The 22034-nt window shown below is 42.0% G+C and overlaps 1 protein-coding gene across 3 annotated transcripts in view; it reads left to right on the top strand.

Moving 5' to 3' along the window:
* The window catches only part of PRKCA (protein kinase C alpha), a 405570-nt gene that overhangs the window by 255063 nt on the left and 128473 nt on the right, over positions 1-22034 (top strand). For all 3 annotated transcript variants that reach the window (XM_044746178.2, XM_014848021.3, XM_070483469.1), the window contains one exon: positions 20123-20234. In XM_044746178.2, coding sequence (XP_044602113.1) covers positions 20123-20234 — 112 coding nt within the window. The remainder of the gene's footprint in view (positions 1-20122; positions 20235-22034) is intronic.

Below are 22034 nucleotides of genomic sequence, written 5' to 3'. Positions count from 1 at the left end.
ACGGGAACAGATGATGGTCTGGGTTGCAGACCTGGAATATCTGGTCCGTCTCATGTCTCTTGACCTGCCCAGGTGTGGGCTGTTTTTCTTCATGTTTGTAATCTAGTTCTTTGGCTTTGCCCCGCTCCTGCCTCATTGCCTGGGTTTGAAGCCTCACTTTGTTCTTCAGAAGGGCCCTAGTCCATCTGCCACCAGACATCTCGTCTCATTATCTGACGTACACCAGCATCGTTGATATCAAAGGGGGAAGATTAGAGGGCCATTGAGATCAAAGCAGAGAGCAAATTTGATGATGAACCAGGAGAAACAGACCAGGGTTTGTCCCTAATGGGCCTGTTCCATCCATTTGGGTGAATTATGCATGAACTGGCTGGGCGCTGCCAGCACAGGCAGATCTGCCTCCAGCTACCAAAACCCAGATCCAAATAGGAAAGGAACCGCCAGGCAGCTTCCTGACTGTGGCCGCAGATGGGCACATCATTTACCCTAGTCTCTTAAAAACCACATTGAAATTGGATCAGCACGCCCTAGAACCATCTGATGACCACCAGGCCTTCCTTTGTCAAGTTCTTGTAAAGAATGTGAAGGACTATTGGAAATAAAGCTCCTTTATGACCGAGTATAGTAGGAACTTCTTATGTTACAATGAGAGAGAAACTCTCATTGTTTTGAACCGATATTGAGATTTTATCAGGCTAAGTGGCAGGAGGCTAATTTCTCAAGGCCTTTCTGGTGCCAGAAACATTTTGTGTTATGAAAGTTTAGTTGGCCCGACATGGTCACCTATTTGAGTTGGGTCAGAAGAAATGCTACATTATTTATTTATTTATTTATTTATTGGAGGAAGATTAGCCCTGAGCTAACATCTGCTGCCAATCCTCTGCTCTTCTCTCTCTCTCTCTCTCTTTTTTTGTTTTTGCTGAGGAAGACTGGCCCTGAGCTAACATCCGTGCCCATCTTCCTCTCCTTTATATGTGGGACGCCTGTCACAGCGTGGCTTGACAAGCAGTGCATAGGTCCACACCCGGGATCCGAACCGGTGAACCCTGGGCCGCCACTGCCCCCCTACATTAATTTTTAAGTCAAGGGTAACTTTATTCTTTCAGCACACTGTTGAATGAATTTTGTCCTAGAGATTGCCTCCATTAAACTTAGTCATTCGTTCATTTGTTCATTGATACGTTCTCATTTTTTTCCTCCCTAAATGTTTATGTATAATCTTTACTTTTCACCTGTACTCTCTATATACACATATTACAAGTGTTTCTTTTATAAAAGAAATGGAGTAACTGTTTTTGGACCTATTATTATGGCTTTTAAAAAAATAATTTTAAAAACCCTTAAATTAATTCCAGGTACAGTTTTGAGAAAGTTCTGGGCATTAAACAGCTCTGTGGCTCTCAGAAATGAGTAGCAGACGTCAAGTAACAAGGGATCACAGTATTTGAGACTTTACTCATGAATTTTAATAAAAGATTCTGTGACTCAAGCTATTTCATATTCTGGGAAATGCTCTCATTTTGTACTACATGCCCACATTCTACAGGGACACAGGCTGGGCCAGGGACGTGGACCTTTGCTCAATATCTAAAGAAGAGAATTACAACTCGCGCGACTGTATGTCACTTCTTCATGTATAAATTGTTTTTACCTCCTTCCCTTCTCCCCTTCCTCCTAGCCATTCATTTATTCATCCATCTATCGATCATCTTTGAGTGATTTCTAGAGTCTTTGGACTTTCCCTGGTGAATAGGCAAGGAGGGGGAACCCATATGAGTGAAGCTGATCCCATTGAGTATAATTAGCCCCAGACAGCACATCCCCTTTCCTCAGGAGCTGTGAAAGTAAGGCTTCTAGATTTAACACATCTTATACTCTTGGCAGTTTTGTATGGTACTCTACATCAGTTGGAGGACCAAGGTTCAGGAAAATAACTTTGCAAAATGGCAAAATCGTGGTTCTCTGCTGAGATGGCTACAGCTGAGTCTCTCATGGACTGTTGGATTCTGGAAGTCAGGGCTGGTTGCAAAAGGAAACACATGGGACACTCTCTTCTCTCGCACTCTTTCCTGTCATCTGTGTAAACTGCTCTAAATTGGTGTGTGACTCCGGCAGGCTTCAGCCCTCCAAGTGGGTGTAGGTCTGAGGAAGCCCTAGAGCCAAATGTGTAGGCAGAAGCATTAAGAGCTTTTAACAGTGAGAGCAATAGCTGGCTCCTTCTAAGCAGGACTGTTGGTTTTTTTCCTTTTTTTCCCTGGGAGGAAGTAATAGTTGAATGCCTGGCACTTTCACATGGCCTATTTTCCCTGTGGGAAATTTTTAAAAATATCCATTAAGGCTGGTTTGTATATGCAACAGAAGGGCATGATAGCCCCTCAAATGAATATCATTATCTTCATCCATGAAATAAAAGCCTCGGAGGAATGGCAAGGCTGCACAGATTCCTCAAAGCCACGGGTTTTGGCAAAGCTCAGCTGTGTTGAAACCAGTCCCTTCTCTCTCCCCCACTCAGTGTCTCAAGGCAAAACCTCATTAAGCAGATGCTTTAAGAAGTTTGTTATAGTCCCTTTTAAATCTCTAAAAGGGAGGGAAGGAAAGTGGGAGTGAAGCTCCTGTATAATATGCAGAGGACTGATCTTTTATTTAATCCTCTCTTTCCTTTCCTAATCCTGTTACGAGGTTATAAAATAATGGAGGGGGCTAGATTGAGATGTGGGTAGTTGTTACTTAGGAACAGCCCAAAACATCTAAGAAAACAGGGTTTTTTTGGTAATTAAAAAAATTTCCAACTCAGCGATACTGTCATGTGTTTCCTTAAATGGCCACAGTGGGGTCACTGAGAATACAGAGCCATAAACGTGTGTCCCACACAAAACAGATCACGCGGCTTTCAAAGAGCAGAGCTTCCTCAGTGAGCTGTCACCCTGTCCTGTGAACAGCAACGAGAGAAAGAAGCAGAAGCAACAAGTGCTGCTGCTTTCTAACTCTGAAAACTTGGTGAAAAGGACAAAAGCCACCAAACTGCTCAGCCCCTCATTGAACAGCCTCTGTTAGCTAGCGCCTCTTTTCCTGAGATGATGAAGAATCCAACTTCCTTTGTAAGAGAGTTGCCAACAGGCTCCATTTCCAAAGAGAGAAAGGGCTTGCCTCTGGTTATGAAGTTTATAAAGGCAGCCTTTCCACCTCCAGGTAGGAAGACAAAAAAGGGGAAGCGACAAGCGGGGGAGAGAAGCCCCTATAATAGGAGAATATAGCTTTCCTCAAAGCGCCCAGCCGACTTGTGTTTACATCTGATGGGCCAGAACTATGTCACCTGCCACCTGTAGCTGCAAGAGAAGCTAGAAAGTGTATTTTGTTGGCTAGACATGTTGCCATTCCAACAAAACTCAGAGATCTGTTATAAGGGAAAAGAAGAATGGATTTTGGCCAGGGACCTAGTAATGTCTGCTACTGGCAGGGAATTCGGGTCCCAGGAAATGGAAGCTGAGTGATTCTAAGTCAAGTGAGCATGTTTTCAACAGCCCATTGACACTGAACAGCTTGTGTCCTGTCCAGATATCTCACTGTCAGCTGTCCACAGGAAGTGTGCAAACATCTATTGTACCTGGAGAGTGGCAATTTCTGCTGAACCTCTCTCTCAACTATTCTCTGCGTGTTTTGTAAGGGGAAATGGATCTATCTTGCAGCTAACAAAACAGCCTTGAGGCTTGGAATATGTTTGATCATGGAGCATCTGAAAATAACTCATCTCTGAAGTTCTCTGATGATGTTGTCCTCTGGCAATGGAGTAAAAATAAGTCTTTATCCGTCCATCAGCACAAGTTTAGCTAGGGCTTTTCAGTGACTTAGTTCTACCTTATGCATCTGCTTCTAACAAGTATTAACCCCTAATTGCCCGTCTACAGAGGAACTGAAAGTTCAGTAGAGAAGATCAGGTTGATCTTGATGTTGGTCAAGAAAGGTGGCTGCCTTCTGTTCTTGGAATTTTGGATTAACTGAGCTGTCCGGTCAATCAAACGTTGGGGCTGCAGTCTTCAGAGACCTAATCTGAGAGAATGGCTGAGTATTTGCGTGGCATGGAATGGAATTTTCTTGATAAGAATTTTGTGATTCAGGTGTGTCTGTAACTATTTCTATTTGAAGTGCATCAGAATCATGATTTTATGCATTGAGGCATTTCAAAATGTGATTATTTCTTCTCCAAGGATCTACAAATCCCATTTTCCTCCTATTTATGTGTAAAAACATACTTTGCTCTAAATTTGCCATTGTAAAGCCTGTGTAATCAATTAAATTATACCACCTGTTTTGACCACTTAGCATTCAACCAGGAGGATCATTTGCTCCCTTTAGGAAGTAGAAATCTCTTCACATCTTCATTAGAACCAGATTTCTTTACAAAGTCTGTGGTTCTTGGGGTGAGAGTTAAGTGAAAACACTAAGAATGTATGCTTCATTAAAGGAGTAACAGGCACTTTCCAGGAGTACAGATGCCTGTAGCTGATCTGATGTTTGTGTTGATGTGTTTTCTTAAAAGATGCCAGAGAAACCTCAGAGAATGGCAAGGAAGGGTACAAACTAATCCTCCTCCAGCAGCATATCAGTTCTAGATGTGATCAGGAAAGTCTCATTTAAAGCATTGTTTGGTTCTGTCACAGTAACTTTGGGGCTGGTGCAGTGGCGTAGTGGTTAAGTTCATGTGCTCCTCTTTGGCAGGCTGGGGTTTGTGGGTTTGGATCCCTGGTGTGGACCTACACACTGTTCATCAAGCCGTGCTTTGGCAGCTACCTGCCTACAAAATAGGCACAGATGTTAGCTCAGCGACAATCTTCCTCAAACACAAGGAAGAAGATTGGCAACAGATGTTGCTCAGGGCCAATCTTCCTCACCAAAAAAAATAAAGTAACTTCTGATCCTCAGATGTATTTGCTGTGTTAAAACTTAGCAAGAGTTTGCAACTAAATTCAGAGAGTCCACCTTAAGAAAAGGGTCTTAAAAAAACACGTTTATAACAATCATGGCAATACATCAGCAGCCTGCCTGCAGACTTCTCATGAATACCGAGTTGTCCATAATTAAATGTATGCAGTCAAACAATGGCCTTATCCATCTGTAATCAGAGAAATGAGATTAATAATAGCAGGAAGGCTGATTACAAACAGATTATGTTTACAACCAAAACCATAGCCCAATGGAGTAGATCTAGTGGCCCCGAAGATGGCTCACCTTCTTTTAATCAGTGCTCAAGAACAAAACATAACAGTATTATAACCAAAGAATTTTAAAGTGAGTTGTAATGAGACCTGACTTGTGGTGGTTATCTTTGCTTAGGACTGAGGTTTTCATTTTAATGTGGGAAACTGACATCCCCAGAAAATAAAATGTCAGAGAAACACTTGTCAGTGATTAACTCAGTACAGTTGAGGGCACTGACCTTTCCTGGGAAACTGTTGATTTGCGAAAAAGTTTAATGCCAAGACTAGAACCACGAGCTCTGTTGTGTACTCAGCCTTCTCTTCCCATTTCCTGGAGGACAGACATTAAAAGATTTTGGGCCCTATCTTGTACTGGTGGAAAAGGCTTACCACACCTCATTTCTTCGGTAAGAGAAGTTGAAGTGCTCCCTCTTTCCATCAGAAGACCTGTGTCATCACCCTTAGCAATATAAATTCACAAGTGAAATCGGCTAAAAGTTCTAGAATTTCCCCAAATGGCTAACAGTGTAACTATTATTTAATTTTCCGTCCTTAGATATTGACCTTCGCTAGATCTCTTTGCCCCAACTTGAGGTAGGCTCTTTAAAAGACATATATGTGTATCAAAAGGTAGCGTGTCTGTCTAGAGAGCTTGGCGGGGTAATTTGCAGAGGACCTTCCTTTGATGGTGTGTCACCTGTGAGGCAGGCGGCTGCAGCTCCAGCTCAGGTTCAGTGTCGCTGTTGTCCTGATCTTCAGCAAACAGGTACTGAGCTCGCCGGAGTGATGAGATAATGGTCTCTGATCTCTGAGTCTTCTGTCCACTGTGGGACGATATGATATTCGTTCATTTGACAGACATTCGTGAAGAGCCTGCTTTGTGCCAGACCCTGTTCTGGGTGCTAGACGTTTAGCCATGCACAAGGCAAACAAGGTCCTCTCTGCTCATGGAATTTATATCTTCAAGGAAAAAAATACAAAATTGGAGTGAGTAAAAACGAAGAAAAATAATTTCAGATGAAGTTATGTGAAGAAATAAGATAATAGAATACAGAGTATGTGGAAGGTTCCTTTAGATAAGGTCGAGTCAAGGAAAGCCTGTCTGGGAAGAGGGGAGAGAGATGAAAACTGAGCCAAGCCCTGAACGACAAGAGAGGCATCCATGTGAAGAGCTGGGATGCCTGGTTCCAGGTAGAGGGACAGCAAGTGCAAAGGCCCTGTGATGGGGACAAATAAAGGATGTATTCAGAGAACAGAGAAGTAACACAGATCCTCCATAAACGTTTAGAAAACCGTAGTTGGGGTGGGCGCTATGGAGTAAAAGAGGGAAACAAGGTGGAGGCAGTCAGAGAAGGCCTCAGGGAGGAGGCAGCCTAAATATGGGCCTTGGGGCATGTTTAGAACCTGTGCTGAGAAGAGGCAATATGGGAGAGAGGGCTCTTCCCAGTGGGAGAGGGTGGCCTGTGAGCAAAGACACCAAGGCACACTTGTGGGGTGGACAGTTGACTGGGAGTCCTGTGGTGAGAAAGAAGACTGGACAGTTTGACTGTGGTGGGACTAAGTAGGCAATGGACGCTGCTGGAGGTTTTCAAGCAAGGGAAGGGTGTGTGGCAGGCACCGAATCGTGAAAAGTCATCTGGTCGGGATGGACTGTGGAGTGGGGAAGGGAGCCACCAGGAGACCAGATCTGCTGCTGCAAGGCCTGGCTTAGGGTGGGAAAGTGGGGTTAGCATGAAAGGGCTAGTGCAGGAGAGATGCCCAGTCACTGATTAATAGTCCCACTGGTCCAGTTATCTGCAGAGAGTCCAAAATTCTCTCCCAGCCATCAGGTGTCTCTGACATCGTAGTATTTTGAGAAGAAGTAGGGAAAAAGGGTCACAGACTTGAGCGAAGAAAGAATGTCTGGGAAAGGTCTTCTAAATTTGCATTGCCCAACTCAGTAACCACTAGCCACCCGTGGCTATTTAAATTTAAATGAATTAAAAGTAAATGAAAATTTAAAAATTCAGTTCCTCAGTGGGAGTCACCACATTTCGAGTGCTCCCCATGTAGCTGCTGTTTACTACATTGGACAGTGCAGCTGTCAGACATTTTCATCATTGCAGAAGGTTTCATTGGACAGTGCTGAGCTGGATCATTAATTTTTCTGATGAATAAACCCTTCATCTTTCTGTCGATCATGAGGAAGTCTCCCACGGTGTTTTATATCACAAACTACCTTCCCTGGTGAAATTTCTATTTGTACAGAACATATCCCCTTACAGATCCCAATTAGAGTCTTTGTGAAATTACATTGGCTTAGCTGTCAAATCTGTGGGCTTGACGAAGAATATTAGAAAAATCACTTTCCAGAAAGAACAGAATGTTTGAATTGCACATATCATAGAGGCTGAATAAAATTTCAGCCTGACTTAACTTCTTTGGTGTAGATTGTTATAAAGGAGAGGGCCACATGCTCTAACACAGATTCATCAGAACTGCCAAGACAGCAGGATTCGTCTCGTCTCTAGTGGTGACAGTCTTTAAAACTCTGTGGACTTGCATCTCTCGACGTTATTCTATTCCCCTCTAGTGGAATTGAAGGGTACCTGTCTTTCTACTCCGGCTTGGACTTATTTGCAATAGTAGGAATGGAAATCTAGAGATGTTAAAGATGGAAGATGCCCTTATCGTTTGTTTCCATTTCACGATAGCTGTTTCTTTACATGTTATCTTTTACCTGCTTTTGGGGGTAAAATAGCCTTCTGTTCTATGTCTATTTGAGTTACTTACAGAAAACATAAGTTTGGGCTTCTATACTGTGTATCAAATCTATCCTAAGACCAGAAAGAGCCTTTCTTGCCCAATATATTTCTGTGTGTGCTGTTGGTCTATTATCTTACACACAGTCAGACCCATCAATTGAGTCAGAGGCCTTGTATTGAAATTCTGATTTGACCACTTAGTAGCCATGGGTCTTGCTTAAATTGTTTACTTTCCTGAGCCTCAGTTTCTTCATGTTTAAACCGGGAACTGGCCTTCTTTGATCCTCCATGGCCATATCACAAGACAAAAGGAAATAACGCAAGCCTTTTGAGAACTAAGCAGGACTCTGTAAGTATCTGACCTCGTTTTCTCCCCTCCACAGCATCCTATTAGAAAGGATGGATCAAGAGGTGAACTGGGAATATGTTTCCGAATCCTCTGCATACGGGTGGAGCACCGGGGGTCTGGGGCTGCCTTTAAATTGGTTACAGGGGCCCAAAGGCTGCCATTCAGTTTTGTTAATTTCCCCTTTTCTTTTAAATGTTGACTTTTAACAACGAAAAATCTTTTTTAGAAGACTGGCAATCACAGTATTTCTGTATCAAATAAAAAGAACATCACTTAGAGGTATTTACACAAATGCGTTTGAATGCCACACCCCTCCCCCCTCTTTGTTCCATCCCCGTTTTATAGCCGCCCTCTCTGCAGAGGGGGAGAAGCGAGTCCTGAAGACTAAACATTTGAGGGGGCAAACACACAGCACTCAACGTCTACCTTAATTGTACCACCTACCACTGTTTGCTGCAAGTAGAAATATTAGTGTGTTCTCAGAGATATGTTTTTGTTAGGTATTAGGTTTACTTAAAAAACAAAAAACAGAAAAATTTCAAATGTGCTTAGTGGGTTTTTGCCACCTTAAGGGCAAACTTCAGATTTTTATGAGGGCTGAGCAGATCGTGCCCATGGTTTAGGATGTGGGATTGGAGGGCGATATTGGAACAAATAGTATTTTTTGTCATTATTCTTTAGGTTGAGTTCTGGACGGCATTGATTGGGATGCATTTTAAAGTCACAGTTGGAGGAAAGTGCATGAGTGTTACTCCCTATTTGAACAGAGAGAGAGAAAGAATAGAATACGTCTGTTGGACCCTTGTGCTGCTCTAAAACCACCAGCAACCAAATGCAGAGACGTTTGGGCAGAAATGAGGAAGGCAAGTAGAGTTTGAAGCGTGATAGGCAGATGCTAAAGGACAATAGAACTGTACCTGTGACGATGGTGTGTCACCTGCACCTGTGATGGTGCTCCTCGTGAGCACTTCTCGTGAAGGCTACGGTGGAGCAGTCTTTCACCCAATCACGTCTGTGAAACCAAACCCAGAGCGTCAGTGTAAAACGAAGTGCCGCAGACTTTCTAGTAGGCTGGAAATACAGATTTTTTTTTTTTTTAATTTATAAGAAGTTCTGCTGCTTTATGGCTTTCGACCAGCCCTCCCTAATTGACAAGTGGTAGGAGATTTACTATCCAAAAAAATGATTGAACCCCCACTGTTCCAATTTCTGGTTTTAGAACAGGAATGAGAAGCTGTCAGCAGAAAGAACAGTAAATCTTTGAAGAGAGAGGAGCTGCAGTTGCGGGGAGAAAATGCCGGCCATTGGCATGCGGAGGCCGTCAGCCATCCTCGAGCAGATGAAGGAATCCTAACTCGAGGACAAATGCCTGCACTGAACAAAGATCAACTACAAACCAAGAGTTACTGATTACTTTTTAGCCAAAATATAAAACTGGTTCCCTGCAAGCGTATCCAGAAGGCTCAGCAACCACTCAGCAACCATCCAGCACAACCAGAGTGGCCTGATCAAAAACAGACCCCTGGCTGTGTTTGATGGAAAGCTTTTAAGTTTAGTATCTCATGTTCATCCAGTTGGCCCAAGATTTCCACTACTGGCTTTTCTCCCGAGGAGCTGATAAGACACTTGCGCAATAGTGTTGTTTATAATGGAGAAACTGGAAATAACCTAACTGTCCAGGACTTGGGGATTAGTTAAATCAATTATGGCACATCTGTATGATGAAGTATCATACAGTAAAATGTGATACTGCTTTGTATTTAATGACATGGAAAGGTGTTTGAGATGAATAATTAGTTTTAAAACAAACAAAAAAAGACCTGTCTATTCAGTATGATTCCTAAGAAAACACACACACTCTTATCTTTCTTGAATGAAACATACCAAAATAGTTATATATGTATAATTTTTCTTTCTACTGAACTGTATTTTCTGATTTTACCATAATGAAGATGATTTGAACCACACGATGAACATGTGAAGAAACAATTGAACATAAGTAACAAGTGACTAAAATAATTTTACCATAAGCTTCACATTTTTTAAAAAAACATCAAGTCATAACCAAAAAGATCATTGGACATCAGGAAGTAAACATCTTAATGTTGTAGGAGGGGTTGCCGTTTGGGAAATAGTTATTGGGAGTAATAAGCAATCCGGATAAGGAATCAGAGGTCCCTAAAGAAAGAAAGAATCCTGCCCTCTTTGGACTTGGCAAGTCAAGAAAGAGACGGGGACACACCTTTTGCCTCCTTTGTTGTGTTTAATCAGTTGAACAAATAAATGCCTGCTGCTGGCGAGTCTTCTGGCATTATAGGGAGGCATAAAATCAGCCTGCTTGCCAGTAATGTTATGCTTTTTTCAAGTCCATCACCAAAAGAAGTGCTGCATCTCAGGCATATTGTCTACCTACTATCAAATATCAGGCTTCAAAATTTGTTTTACACCATCTCAAAATGTCAGACAGTGTTCCTCACATGAACGACAGCCTAATTCTGATTTTACCAAATTAAACAGAGATGATGGGATGTTGGAGACTCTCAAATAAATATGTTTCCATTTATCTCTGATTTGTTCTCAGATAGTTATGTAAACTTAGCCATGAGGTTTTTTTTTTTTAGGAGACAACTGTGTTCGGGGCTGGCAGAGGTTCACATAACTAAGATGCTTCTTGTATTCCTATTTCATTTTCCTTTCAAACTATGGCATTAGAGCTAACCAAATCTTTAATTAGCACAAAGATTATTTGGTGCTGAAAAAAAATGCTATAAAAGTTGAACAGAGAACAGATAACAGATCAGTGGTTGCCAGAGGTTATGGATGGGGGAGGGTATGGCTATAAAAAGGTGGTACAAAGAGCTTCTCTGTGGGGAGGGAACTGTTCTTATCATTACTGTGAATGGGATAACATTTTGTAGAGCTATACACACAGACACACACAATAAGTGCATGTAAAAACTGGTAGAATCCTTTTATACCAGCGTCCATTTCTGGATTTGGATCATGTGCTGTGCTTATATAAGATGCTATCACTGGGGGAAGCTGGCTGAAGGGTACACGGGAACTCTATGCACCTTTGTTACAACTTGTGAGTCTAAAACTATTTCAAATTAAAAACTTAAAATAGAAAAAAATAACATTTTTTTAAATGTGAGATTTTCCTAAAAAGATTACCGTTTCCAAGATTATCATAAAGCTAGTTGTAGTCAACATATCTAATTGAACATGCAAAGAAACAATATTTGAATGATTTTTTTTCTTAGAGGAGTCACTATGACTATAGAAAAAAGAAAAATAATGATTTATCCTTGAAACAAACCTCCATGAACTCCTAAGTATATAGTGTAGATGAAGAAATGAAGGAACATCTGCAGAAGATTGTATTATTGTCCCCACCATTTGCTCCATCACCTATAACAGGATGATAGATCCCGCTATTGCCATGTGGTTTGCAGTCCCCCCTGGAGGAAAAGCATCTCCCACCCGGGGTCAGGCTTGCCCTGTGACTTTCTTTGACCAGTGGGAAATATGTCAGTTGCAAGAAGCATTAACAGATGGCATTGTTCAACTCCACTTCTTGCTTTTCTTTCCCTGATGACAGTGTGTCCCAAATAGTGGTTGTGCCTTCATCCCTTGGTCCCAGAATGAGCAGACAGGTGTTCCTATCCTGCAGTGCCTGACATATAACATGAGTGAGAAGTAAATATTTGTTGTGGTAAGCCAATGAGATTTAGGGGGTTTTGTTACTACTTTGCTGCTAAGCGAATATAATAGCTAAAGATAGATGGTTTATTTGACATCACCAACTTAAAACTATATTCATTTGAGCTTAAACCTACAAGCTTTCAAAGTTTGAAGTTCTAACCCATTCTGTTGTTCTTCATCAAATATTGCAAAACAGCAATAGTCTGAGCTTTCTGGGGTTTTTGTAGATGATATTATTATTCAAAACCTTCACTGTCCCTTCCTGGGGAGGTTTATATACCCTTGCCCTGTTGACTTCCAGCTTGGCCATGAGTTTTGCTTTGGTCAGTCAAATGTGAGCAGAAATGATGGCAACATTTCCAAGTAGGAGATTTAAGAGCCATTGAGTGGTTCTGCCATTTCTCTTTTTCCTTTGCCATGAGACTGGCAATATCCCAGACAGAGGCTGCTCTCTCAGTTTGGGTCGTAGGGTGAAGAGTGTGAAACACCTTTCAGTGGCTTAACATAATAAACATTTGAGTGATTTGTTAGAAAGCTAACGATTTGTTAACACAGTATAACCCAGTCTCTCCCAAGTGAGATGGGACCTGAGCCACACCTGGAGTCTTTGTCACTATGGACACACCACTTGGCACATAGTAGGTGTACAATAAAGAATTTTTTAGGTGAAATGCAGAAACTTATAGCTAACGAGGAAATACCTTATTTTTGATGAATAATAGGCTTTGTTTGAATATTTGCTCATTTTAATACAGAATTTCATACTAAACCATCAGAGGTTCTTTTGCAGTTGATAAGACATCAATATATGTCAAGTTTTTGTCCTGATATGACAACATATAAAATTTATTCCAAATTAGGGAGATGGTGATCTCTTATAGCCTTTAATTAAGATTTCAGTTTTATTGATGGCTAGTGGTACCGAATATCTGCCTGATGATCTCATATAGACACCTTCTTTTCAGTGGGTTGCTAAACATTGATCACCAGATACAGCAGTTATGCCCGAATTCCTTCAAGATGCATAGCTCTCCCTCTAATGGCGTCTCATGAACTGGTTGAAATATAACCAAATATATTCAGCTGGGATTCATGGTAATTTAGATTGCAAGGATAGTGTATTAATTCATTTTTTCTTAGCTTAAATCTTTTCAGATAATGTTTAAAGGCTCCTCTCCCTGTCGTCTCTGAAGCTAGTCTGTTCCTACCCTTTCCCAGAGGCATTTTACTTATATATATATATCTAGAGAAAGGCTGTATTATCATTCTATATCTTGGGGTTATTTTTTATTCTGCTTTTTACGTAAATGTCATTATATTTTATGTTTCATTCTGTGACTTGCTCTTTTCATTAGGCAGTATATCTTGGAGATCTGTCCATGTTGTTACAGAAAGATCTAGCTCATTTGATTTAACTGCTACGTAGTATTCCATGGTATAAATATATTATGGCTTATTTAGACATTGCCTTGCTGGTAGAGATTTATGTAGAATGTTTTTTGAAGAGTTTGTCACTTCCCGTTTAATGATTACAGCATCTTGCATAGCTGGGCAAGGGACCTGTAAGAATCCTTCTTCTAGAAAAGCCTGGTTTGACAAGTTAGTCCAACCATGAAAGTGAATGTTATTCATCAGAATAAAATGGGATTGCATTAAGATAAAAAATTAACTATCACCAGAAATGAAAGTTGCTTAGTTCTTTCTTAGAACAGGCAACATTCAACATGACCAGTGTAATCAAAGGCAAAGCACTCTCCCTAAGCCCAAATGAAGAGCTGGCCAGGCTGGTTCGGCAGCCGGAGAAGGGCTGTTGGAGCCTTGCTCAGTGCGTGTTCTCCAGTGTAATAATTATGGTGATACCCAAGTTACATAAAACCACCCTGATCTATGATCTGGTACTGGTAATACTCCCATGTTAACAAAAAAATTTTAAATAGGAATTTTTTCAAGCATAGAGTTAAAAAGAAAAACAAAAAAACTAATTCCCCAGAAATTTAAGATCACAGAAATGATGCCAGCTTCGCCCTTGGAGCAATGTTTTTGGTGTTGCTTGTGTAGTCAGCATGTGGGTGACATTTAGACCCAAGCCTGGCTTACAAGTATGATTCATGGGAACGCATCAGATGGTGAACATGGGGAAGTTTCCTTGGTATTTAGAGGGAGCAGCTTGAGGGAGCCACACTGCTCTGGGCGACGGAGGAAGTCACACCGCAGGGCTTCACTCAGTTAAAAACAGTCTTTTCCAGAGACTCTTAAATCCTGAACTCCAGCCCTAAATGACAGGCATTTTGGTCCTGTAAGAAAAACCTGTGGGGCATTTCAGAGACATTCAAATACCGGTGGAAAATTCGTGCCAGGACGACCTCTAGCCAAAAGCCTGCCATTATTTTACTCATCAAATTAAAAGGGCATTTGAAGCGATGTCTACTCAAATATAAACATCCTCATCAAAAAAGCCTCATTGCTTGCCTGCCTCCTGGTGTACAGGGAGCCGTAATTCCTCTAGAGGTTTCACATTGCTACATTAATCCCCACGCTTGAAGACTGCAATTTCAGACATACCTAGAATACGCCTTCCACATGGTTGATGGTGATAGTGGTGGTGATGATGATGAAAGACTTTGAAAAGTCCCGGTAGAGATGCTGAGAAATATTTCCAAGGGAGGCTAATTAAGTTGCTACATTATAAAACTAAGATATGAGAAACAGGCTAGCAGATGCTCTCCATAGAACTAGAAATTTCCCTTTGTTATTTTTTTCTAAGAGGTCTAGATTTAGATTTGTGGGTTAGACTTCATTTGTGCCTATGAAAATTGCTTTAGTCAAAAACTTCTTTTTCTCCCCCAACCGTGAATATGACAGAAGCATCTGAGCTGAATGTTTCCAAACCTCTTTAGTTATAATATAATGTCAGGCTTCTGACATATGACAGCAGGTTTCATACTCCACTTAATGAGAGGCTGCCAGTGCCTGGAGAAGTAAAAGTAAGATATACAAGTATTGCACTAAACGGGAAAATGTTACTAACTTGGTAATAGTGACGACTTGGTGTATACTGGCCATTTCTGTGTGGCACCAAGTGCAGCCAAACGGACCATAACTTGTATGTGGGATAATTTTATCTAGAACTCTCAGGTGAACAGTGATAAAGTATGCTTTGCTAAATATTTGGTAGTTCTTTTCACATGTATTTATTATTTTTTTTTACCGAATGTGAGACAAAATGATTTAGAGGCTGCTAAGACAGGTTTCTACGTTCAGGTGTCTTTGCAGTCCCAGAGGAACCTGTTATGTTTCTTTTCCCTTTTTTGCTTTGGTTTCCAGGAAGCTCAGAGAGAAAACTAATACCTAAAACGTCATTGTCAGCCTTGGTTCTGGTACAGTTGCGAATTCAGCAATGTGCGTTAGAACCTCTGGTTTAGGCTTCAGTGTCTGTCCTCCAGGCATGTGTGTGAGAGAGAAATGATGAAGGAACAAAGGAGGAGGTAGATAGAGTAATCACTATCGTAAGTGGCAGAATGTGTAAGTGGCATATAAAAGACAGAGATAAAATGCTGTGGAGGGTCAGAGGAAAGAGGAAAATTGTATCTGGTGCTGACCTCTGGAGAGGCTTCCTGGGAGAAGGAAGCAGCCTTCCTTGTTGCCTTTTTAGGTATTTCAGCAGGTGGGCTCTCGGCCTGTGGTGGTTATGTGAGATGGAGGGAACAGTCAGAGCAAGTGAGAGAAGCCGGGGTGCCACCTGGGGGTCACCTGAGGAAGGACTGAACGTCAAGGTTTATAGATGTAAGAAAGAGTCCTGAGGCCCTGTCCATCAGATGCTGCTTCTCACAACCTGAGGGCAAGTGGGACTCCCACACAAGACACCCAGGACTCAGCTCCTCCCCGTACACCTCCCTGGCCCCACACAGCCTCCTGGGAACACCACAGCAGTCACAGTTTGTGTGATTCCCTTGGCAGCTCTCAGGAAAGCTCCTCTGGAGCCAGTGAAAGGACGGCTCAAGCAAGAGTTTTCCTTTGATGGTCTTCTACTTGAGTTGTACAATAAAAATAACGTGTTGGAATTATGCATGTAAGATCTGGTGAAACCCTAAAGCCTGTGGTTTAGTTAATGGTACTGTGGCAGTGGCAGTGGTCCGGTTTTGCTGATGTGCTATGGTCATGTAAGATGTTACGGCTGGGAAAGCTGGGTGAAGAGTACATAGAAAGTCTATACTATTTTTTGCTGATTCTTGTGAGTCTTAAATTATTTCAAAATAATAAAAAATTTGTTATTTTCTTTTTAAAAGCAAGATGGAATCAAAGAGATCATTTGGTCCAGTTGTTTTTGAACTTTTCTTTTAGCAGCGGCCTCCCTCTCTTGCCCTCCCCCTTTCCCATCCTCAGCAGCCCCAGGCACCTCCTGACAACTGTAGGGCTCTGTGAAATACCACTTGAAACATGTTAATCCAGTCCAACACCTTCAAGACTCCAGATGAGATCAGGGCCCAAAGAAGTAAAATGCACCTCTATTTAGTGGCTTTTTATAGAAACATAGAGCCTGGCGAGTTCTTAGAACAGCTGCTTTCCACAAATCTCCATTAAGTCACAGCTCTTTAGCCAACACTGTGGTTTCTTTTGTCAGACTGGATGAGAACAATCAGACTGGAAAAGAGTGTCCATGCTTCTGCATTCCGTTTCTGCGGGGCGGGAGATGGACTCGTCCACATGGTTGAGACAGTGCATGAGTGTGTTATGTTGGCAGGTGGTTTCACAATTTACCACTCGGCCTGGAACGTTTGCCTTGGAAAGCCAGGCTTGAGCAGAGCGCAGGAGCTCAGGACCTCGGAGGAAGGCCCCTGCCTTCTCGCTAAGTTGGCCTCCGCTCCGACCAGCTGCGAGGATAGGTTGATTAGCTTTCCTTTTCCGTCCCATTCAGGCAAACCTTGGTTTACTTCCAAGGCTCATATAATTGTAATGATCCTCTCTTGTATTTGTCTAAGGATTCCAGGTTGCAAAGTCCTTTCTCATAAGTTCCCTAAGTTAAGCCTCACCCCAGGCTATGACATAGGCAGACTGGTTTTATTTCTGCTTTATAAAATAGTGACATGACTTTTCCAAGGTTGCTGAGTTTGTATGAAGGCAGGAGTCAGAACACAGGTCTCCAGAATCCTGGTAAATGCTCTTTTTATAGGAGGGATCTTGGTTAGTGTAAAGCACGTGCACACACATGATGATCAACAAACAGGTGGTGGTGGTATTATTATTATTATTATCGTTGTTATAGTCACGATCCTTGGCCACTCATGATTTTGGAGTGTGAGGACTCCAAGACTTGGTCATTCTCCAGGTTTATACAGGAAGTGGAAGTGATGGTTTCCTCCCTACACCTCCAAAAGATTAGAGCCTGAAGATGCCATATGGGGGCTGGATGAGTAAGACTTAGGTTTTCCTGCAAAGTGAAGCAAGTTGCCCATGTGCCACATCAGTAGAGATCTACGTGACAACCAACTGGCAGGCCAGCCACCCTGCAGCTGCCTGACACTCCCAGCCTCCAGAGGGCTGTGTGTGAGCTGCCATGCTTTATTTATTTACTGCCAGTTGTTGATGCCTTGCTTCTGTGGGAAAACTGGCTGCTCCCTTTCCGCTAGCATCCTCTTTGTCCTCCACGTGGTAGGACACAACTTTTACTGTGGACCTGGGAACTTTTCATTGGTACTGGCCTCTTCCCTCGACATTCTGCCCAACATCCTTGGATATTGAAAAAATTGGTGAACTGCTTGAATGGTGGAAGGCTAAGGCCATACTGTAGACCATATTCACAGCTGCTGCTTGTTGGGAAAAATGATCTCCCAAGGAAGGTGTTGCTTTTTCACACCCTGAGGGAGATTTAGAAAGTAAGTTAGTGGCCTGCCTCAAGAATATTGTTAATCATCTACACGTGTATGTAACTAGCATCTATTAGGCACTTTCTTGATATTTGTTGAATAACCTTCTAAAGCAGTAGTTCTCAGTCTTTAGTGAGCCTGCCAAAATTAGGATCACCTGCAGGGCTAGTGGACCCACAGACCTTGAGGCCTCACCTGCAGAGTTTCTGATTGAGTTGATCTGAGGAGGGGCTAAATAATTTCATTTCCAACAAGCTGCAGGAGATGCTGGCGCCACGTAGAGACCATACTTTGAAAACCATGGTCCTAAAGCAGGGATTGGCAAACTGTTTCTGTAAGGGCCAGATAGTAAATATTTTAGGCTTTGTGGGCCACGTGGGCTCTGTTACAACTGCTCAACTCTGCCATTGCAGCCACAGAAAATATGTAAATGAATGAATATGGCTGTGTTCCAGTAAAACTTTATTTACAAAACAGGTGGTGGACTCATTTAAAAGAAAAATGTGTTGCAAATATAAAAATTTTTTAAAAAGATGTTAGGAGCCAGATCCTCATTCTGGATGGATTTCTGAAAGCTTTTGGATGGGAATCAGTGTTAAAGGTGCAAACGGTCAAATCCCATCTCTGATATTCGCCAGCCACATGACTTTGAAGGTCACTCCCTTCTCTGTAGGACAAGAATTTATACAGTGAAAAAATCGGGGGAAATATTAACATTAGCAAGTCTGAGTGGCGCTTAGGTGAGTGTTTGGTTTCCTAGTCTTTGTACTATTCTGCATGATTGATGTATTCCAGAATTCTAAAATTTATGTCTTTAATAAGTAATCATAATAATTCTTTGGCATGTATATGGCTTAGATTTTGATTCCAAAGTCAACCAAAAGGTGAATTATCTTTTAAAGTCAAAATCACCCTTGCAATTCCCTCACCTCACCAGCACCTAGGTTCTTAGTCAAAAACCAAGAATATCTTTCTTTGTGTATCTTTGCGTTTGAGAAACACGAAAGGACATGTCTACAGTGGAGCTCCTGGTCTCCTGCCCTTTGCCTGCTCCTCTGTCATCTTCCTTAATTCAGTGACTGGCAGCTGTGTCTTTACAGCTGCTCAGGCCACAAAGAATGATTCAGGAGGAGGACTTTCAGGAGGAAGGGTCTTGATATGGACATGTGGAGTATGGAATTGTTTTAGAGTGCAAGTAGGACGTAAAGATCTTTTCACTCAACCCTCTACTTTTACGTATTAATGAACAGAGGCCCAAGAAGCAGAGGAGCTTCCCTGGTCTACGTGGATTCACCCATCTGAGCATTTTACTAAGATTGAGTTGTTTTGTCCACGTGACAACCACATAGGATAGGTGCTGTTAATTTCCCAGTTTACAGCTGAGGCGGAAAGGATAAGTAATTTGTCCAAGGTCACACGTCTGGGAAGTCACATAACTGGGATTTGAACCTCGGCAGTCTGACCCCCGAGTCCATGCTCTTTAATTACTGTGGTATGCTATATAGAATTTTTACTTCCTTGTCTATAATCTGTCTGTGGGATGAGGAAGAAAAACGCTCCCTGAAGAGAAGCTGCCTAGCTGCACCTTCAGTAATTTGTATGGCATGCTATAGAAGGTAATGAAATTGCAGCAGGGGACTATGGGGAGCATACGTTCAGTGCATTTCCAATTTTGATCTGATTATGCTTGTTTCCCCATGCAAATACATATAATGCTTTAAAAATAGTGCAGAAGCAGGAAGATGTCCCTCTCAGTTTAGGTGTGTATCTGGTCTTAACAGAAGATTGTGTTTTTGGAAACCTTGCCCAAAAGGAGATGGCCCAAACTCCATTGAGTGGATCCAGGGCCATTCAGTTCAGCTTCACAAACCCCCCTATTCTGTGCCTGCTCTGTGCTGCAGCCTGTGCTGGGCACTAGGTACACAGAGATCCCAAGCTGTCTGAGCACTGTGCTTGCACTCACTCGCTTTGATGACTGTAAATCCAGAAGTGACAGCGTTAGTGGAAACCCTGGTATGTGCAAATTACACCCCGTAAAGAGAGGAAACATGGGTATTTGTTACACAGCCCAGAATGGGCAGCCTATTAACATATGATGTGGCAAAGTCGCCACCACCCATTGTATGACCCCAGAGAATGGTGCACAGTCTGGTGCCATTGAATGTTGACATGAGGATGGGGAGTAGGTGGGGCCTGAGCTTGGCTTGGTCCAAAGATGTGGTCCTCTAATGACTGGAATGAGCTCTGTGCTTTTTCTTCCCCCAGGACCCCAGGAGCAAGCACAAGTTTAAAATCCACACTTACGGAAGCCCCACCTTCTGTGATCACTGTGGGTCATTGCTGTATGGACTTATCCATCAAGGGATGAAATGTGACAGTAAGTAAGTTTTCCTTTCCAGTAGATGGCGAGGCTCTGCAGCTTATGCCCAGAGTTTACAGAGCACTTCAGGTTCAGTAACTTTTCAACACCACTCATCAATACAGAAAATTTGTTCAGATATATACAAGACTGAAAAAGGGTAGAATCTCTCTGCTCTCAAAGTTCGGGTTTATTAAACTATGTAATTGCCTAATTGTGAACCCAAAAGAAGCACCCCATTTATAAATGAAGTTGGTGCTGTCGCGTTTTTCCATGGGAGAAATCTTCAATCACGGTAAAATGCAGGCTAGTCAAACCCTAAAGCAAATGCCATGTGTTGAAAGAAGACTCCTCACCTCCAGATTCTACCTTTGGTTAGACTTTAAAATAAGCTAAGCAACCATAGTCATTATCTTCCTGTGTCTCTAATTAGTGGGTGGACTGTGGAAAAATCCAGTAGGCTTTCCTTAAAACTGAAACCACAATGAAAATAAAAACCAGGATGGCATCTTACTTAAGTTCACTCACCTTGCGTGTTCATGGGCAGATCAAATTTCTATCAGTCCAGCTAGAGATGAAATTAATCACTGAAGACCATCGACGAGGAGGACATCAGCGCTCTGCCATTCTCCTTTTCAATTTTTAAGGTTTTTGGCGAGGAAGATTGGCCCTGAGCTAACATCTGTGCCAATCTTCCTCTACTTTGTATGTGGGATGCCACCAGAGCATGGCTTGATAAGCAGTGCGTGGGTCTGCACCCAGGATCTGAACCCATGAACCCCAAGCCACTGAAACAGAGCATGCAAACCCAAGTAGTATACCACCAGGCCAAACCCCCATTCTCCTTTTTTGTTCTGTATGTATCTCCATCAAATACCAGGCGGAAAAAAAACAACTATGGAAAATCTTCACTGTGGTAATTCCTATATTATGAGATTTCCCCAGGCTATTTATTTGTTTAAAGGAAAGTATATTTTTAGGACATAGAAAGGTAATTACTGAGCCTGTTTTTCTAGTAGAAGGGGAAGCATTATCAGTATACTGTCATTCCTTAGTGACTGCTATTATGGCCAAAAGCTTTATATGTGTATTCTACATGGAGCAAGGACAATATATAAAAAATCAAGATAGCTGAACATTGTAGAGTAGATAATTTCTCAGAACACAGGGCTACTTCACCGTACAAAGCTGTAGAATTTAATAGCCTAACGAAAGCTTTGTGATCATCAAGGCCAGTGGCCTTCTATGTTCCAAGAAACCCTAGGATTGCAAAGACGAGGTTTTCAGGGTTTCTGCAAGTGCAAATTCTAAGTCCACTTGTAAATATACTTTTAACCATTTTAAAACTTGAAACAAAAACGAACACTTGAATGTGTTACACATTCAACCTTGACAAGTTGGAGATGACATCGGAGCCTCCATGTTGCCACAGCTTCACTCATTGGGCAAAATATGCAATCAGGTTCCTCCTGCCACGTCCTCTCCACTGAAGCATCTGCCAGGATTGGGAAGCACGCTGTTAGAGCATGTAGCCGTTTGTGCGTACTCTTCATTTGGTGACGCTGTACAACTGTAACAAAATACAGGAATTAATGAGTTGTTGAGGCTTAACTGAGACTTCACCTAACATCCCGAACAGCCGGTTTCAAAATTTTGTTTGGATCAGAGGGTTTTATTGGCTATCCATGAATGTGTTTATAATAAATAAATGCTATAAATTTGAATTTATTAACTAAGTTTACGCTAGTGAAATAACACTCATCTGGTTTATGTATTAGGATTCTGCTTAAGATTTTGTTTGAAAGACAGGTTCCATTA

Source organism: Equus asinus, chromosome 13 (assembly GCF_041296235.1).
Source record: "Equus asinus isolate D_3611 breed Donkey chromosome 13, EquAss-T2T_v2, whole genome shotgun sequence".
Taxonomy (NCBI): Eukaryota; Metazoa; Chordata; class Mammalia; order Perissodactyla; family Equidae; genus Equus; species Equus asinus.
Note: the sequence above shows the minus strand (reverse complement) of the source record. Positions and strands in the feature narration are given on the sequence as shown.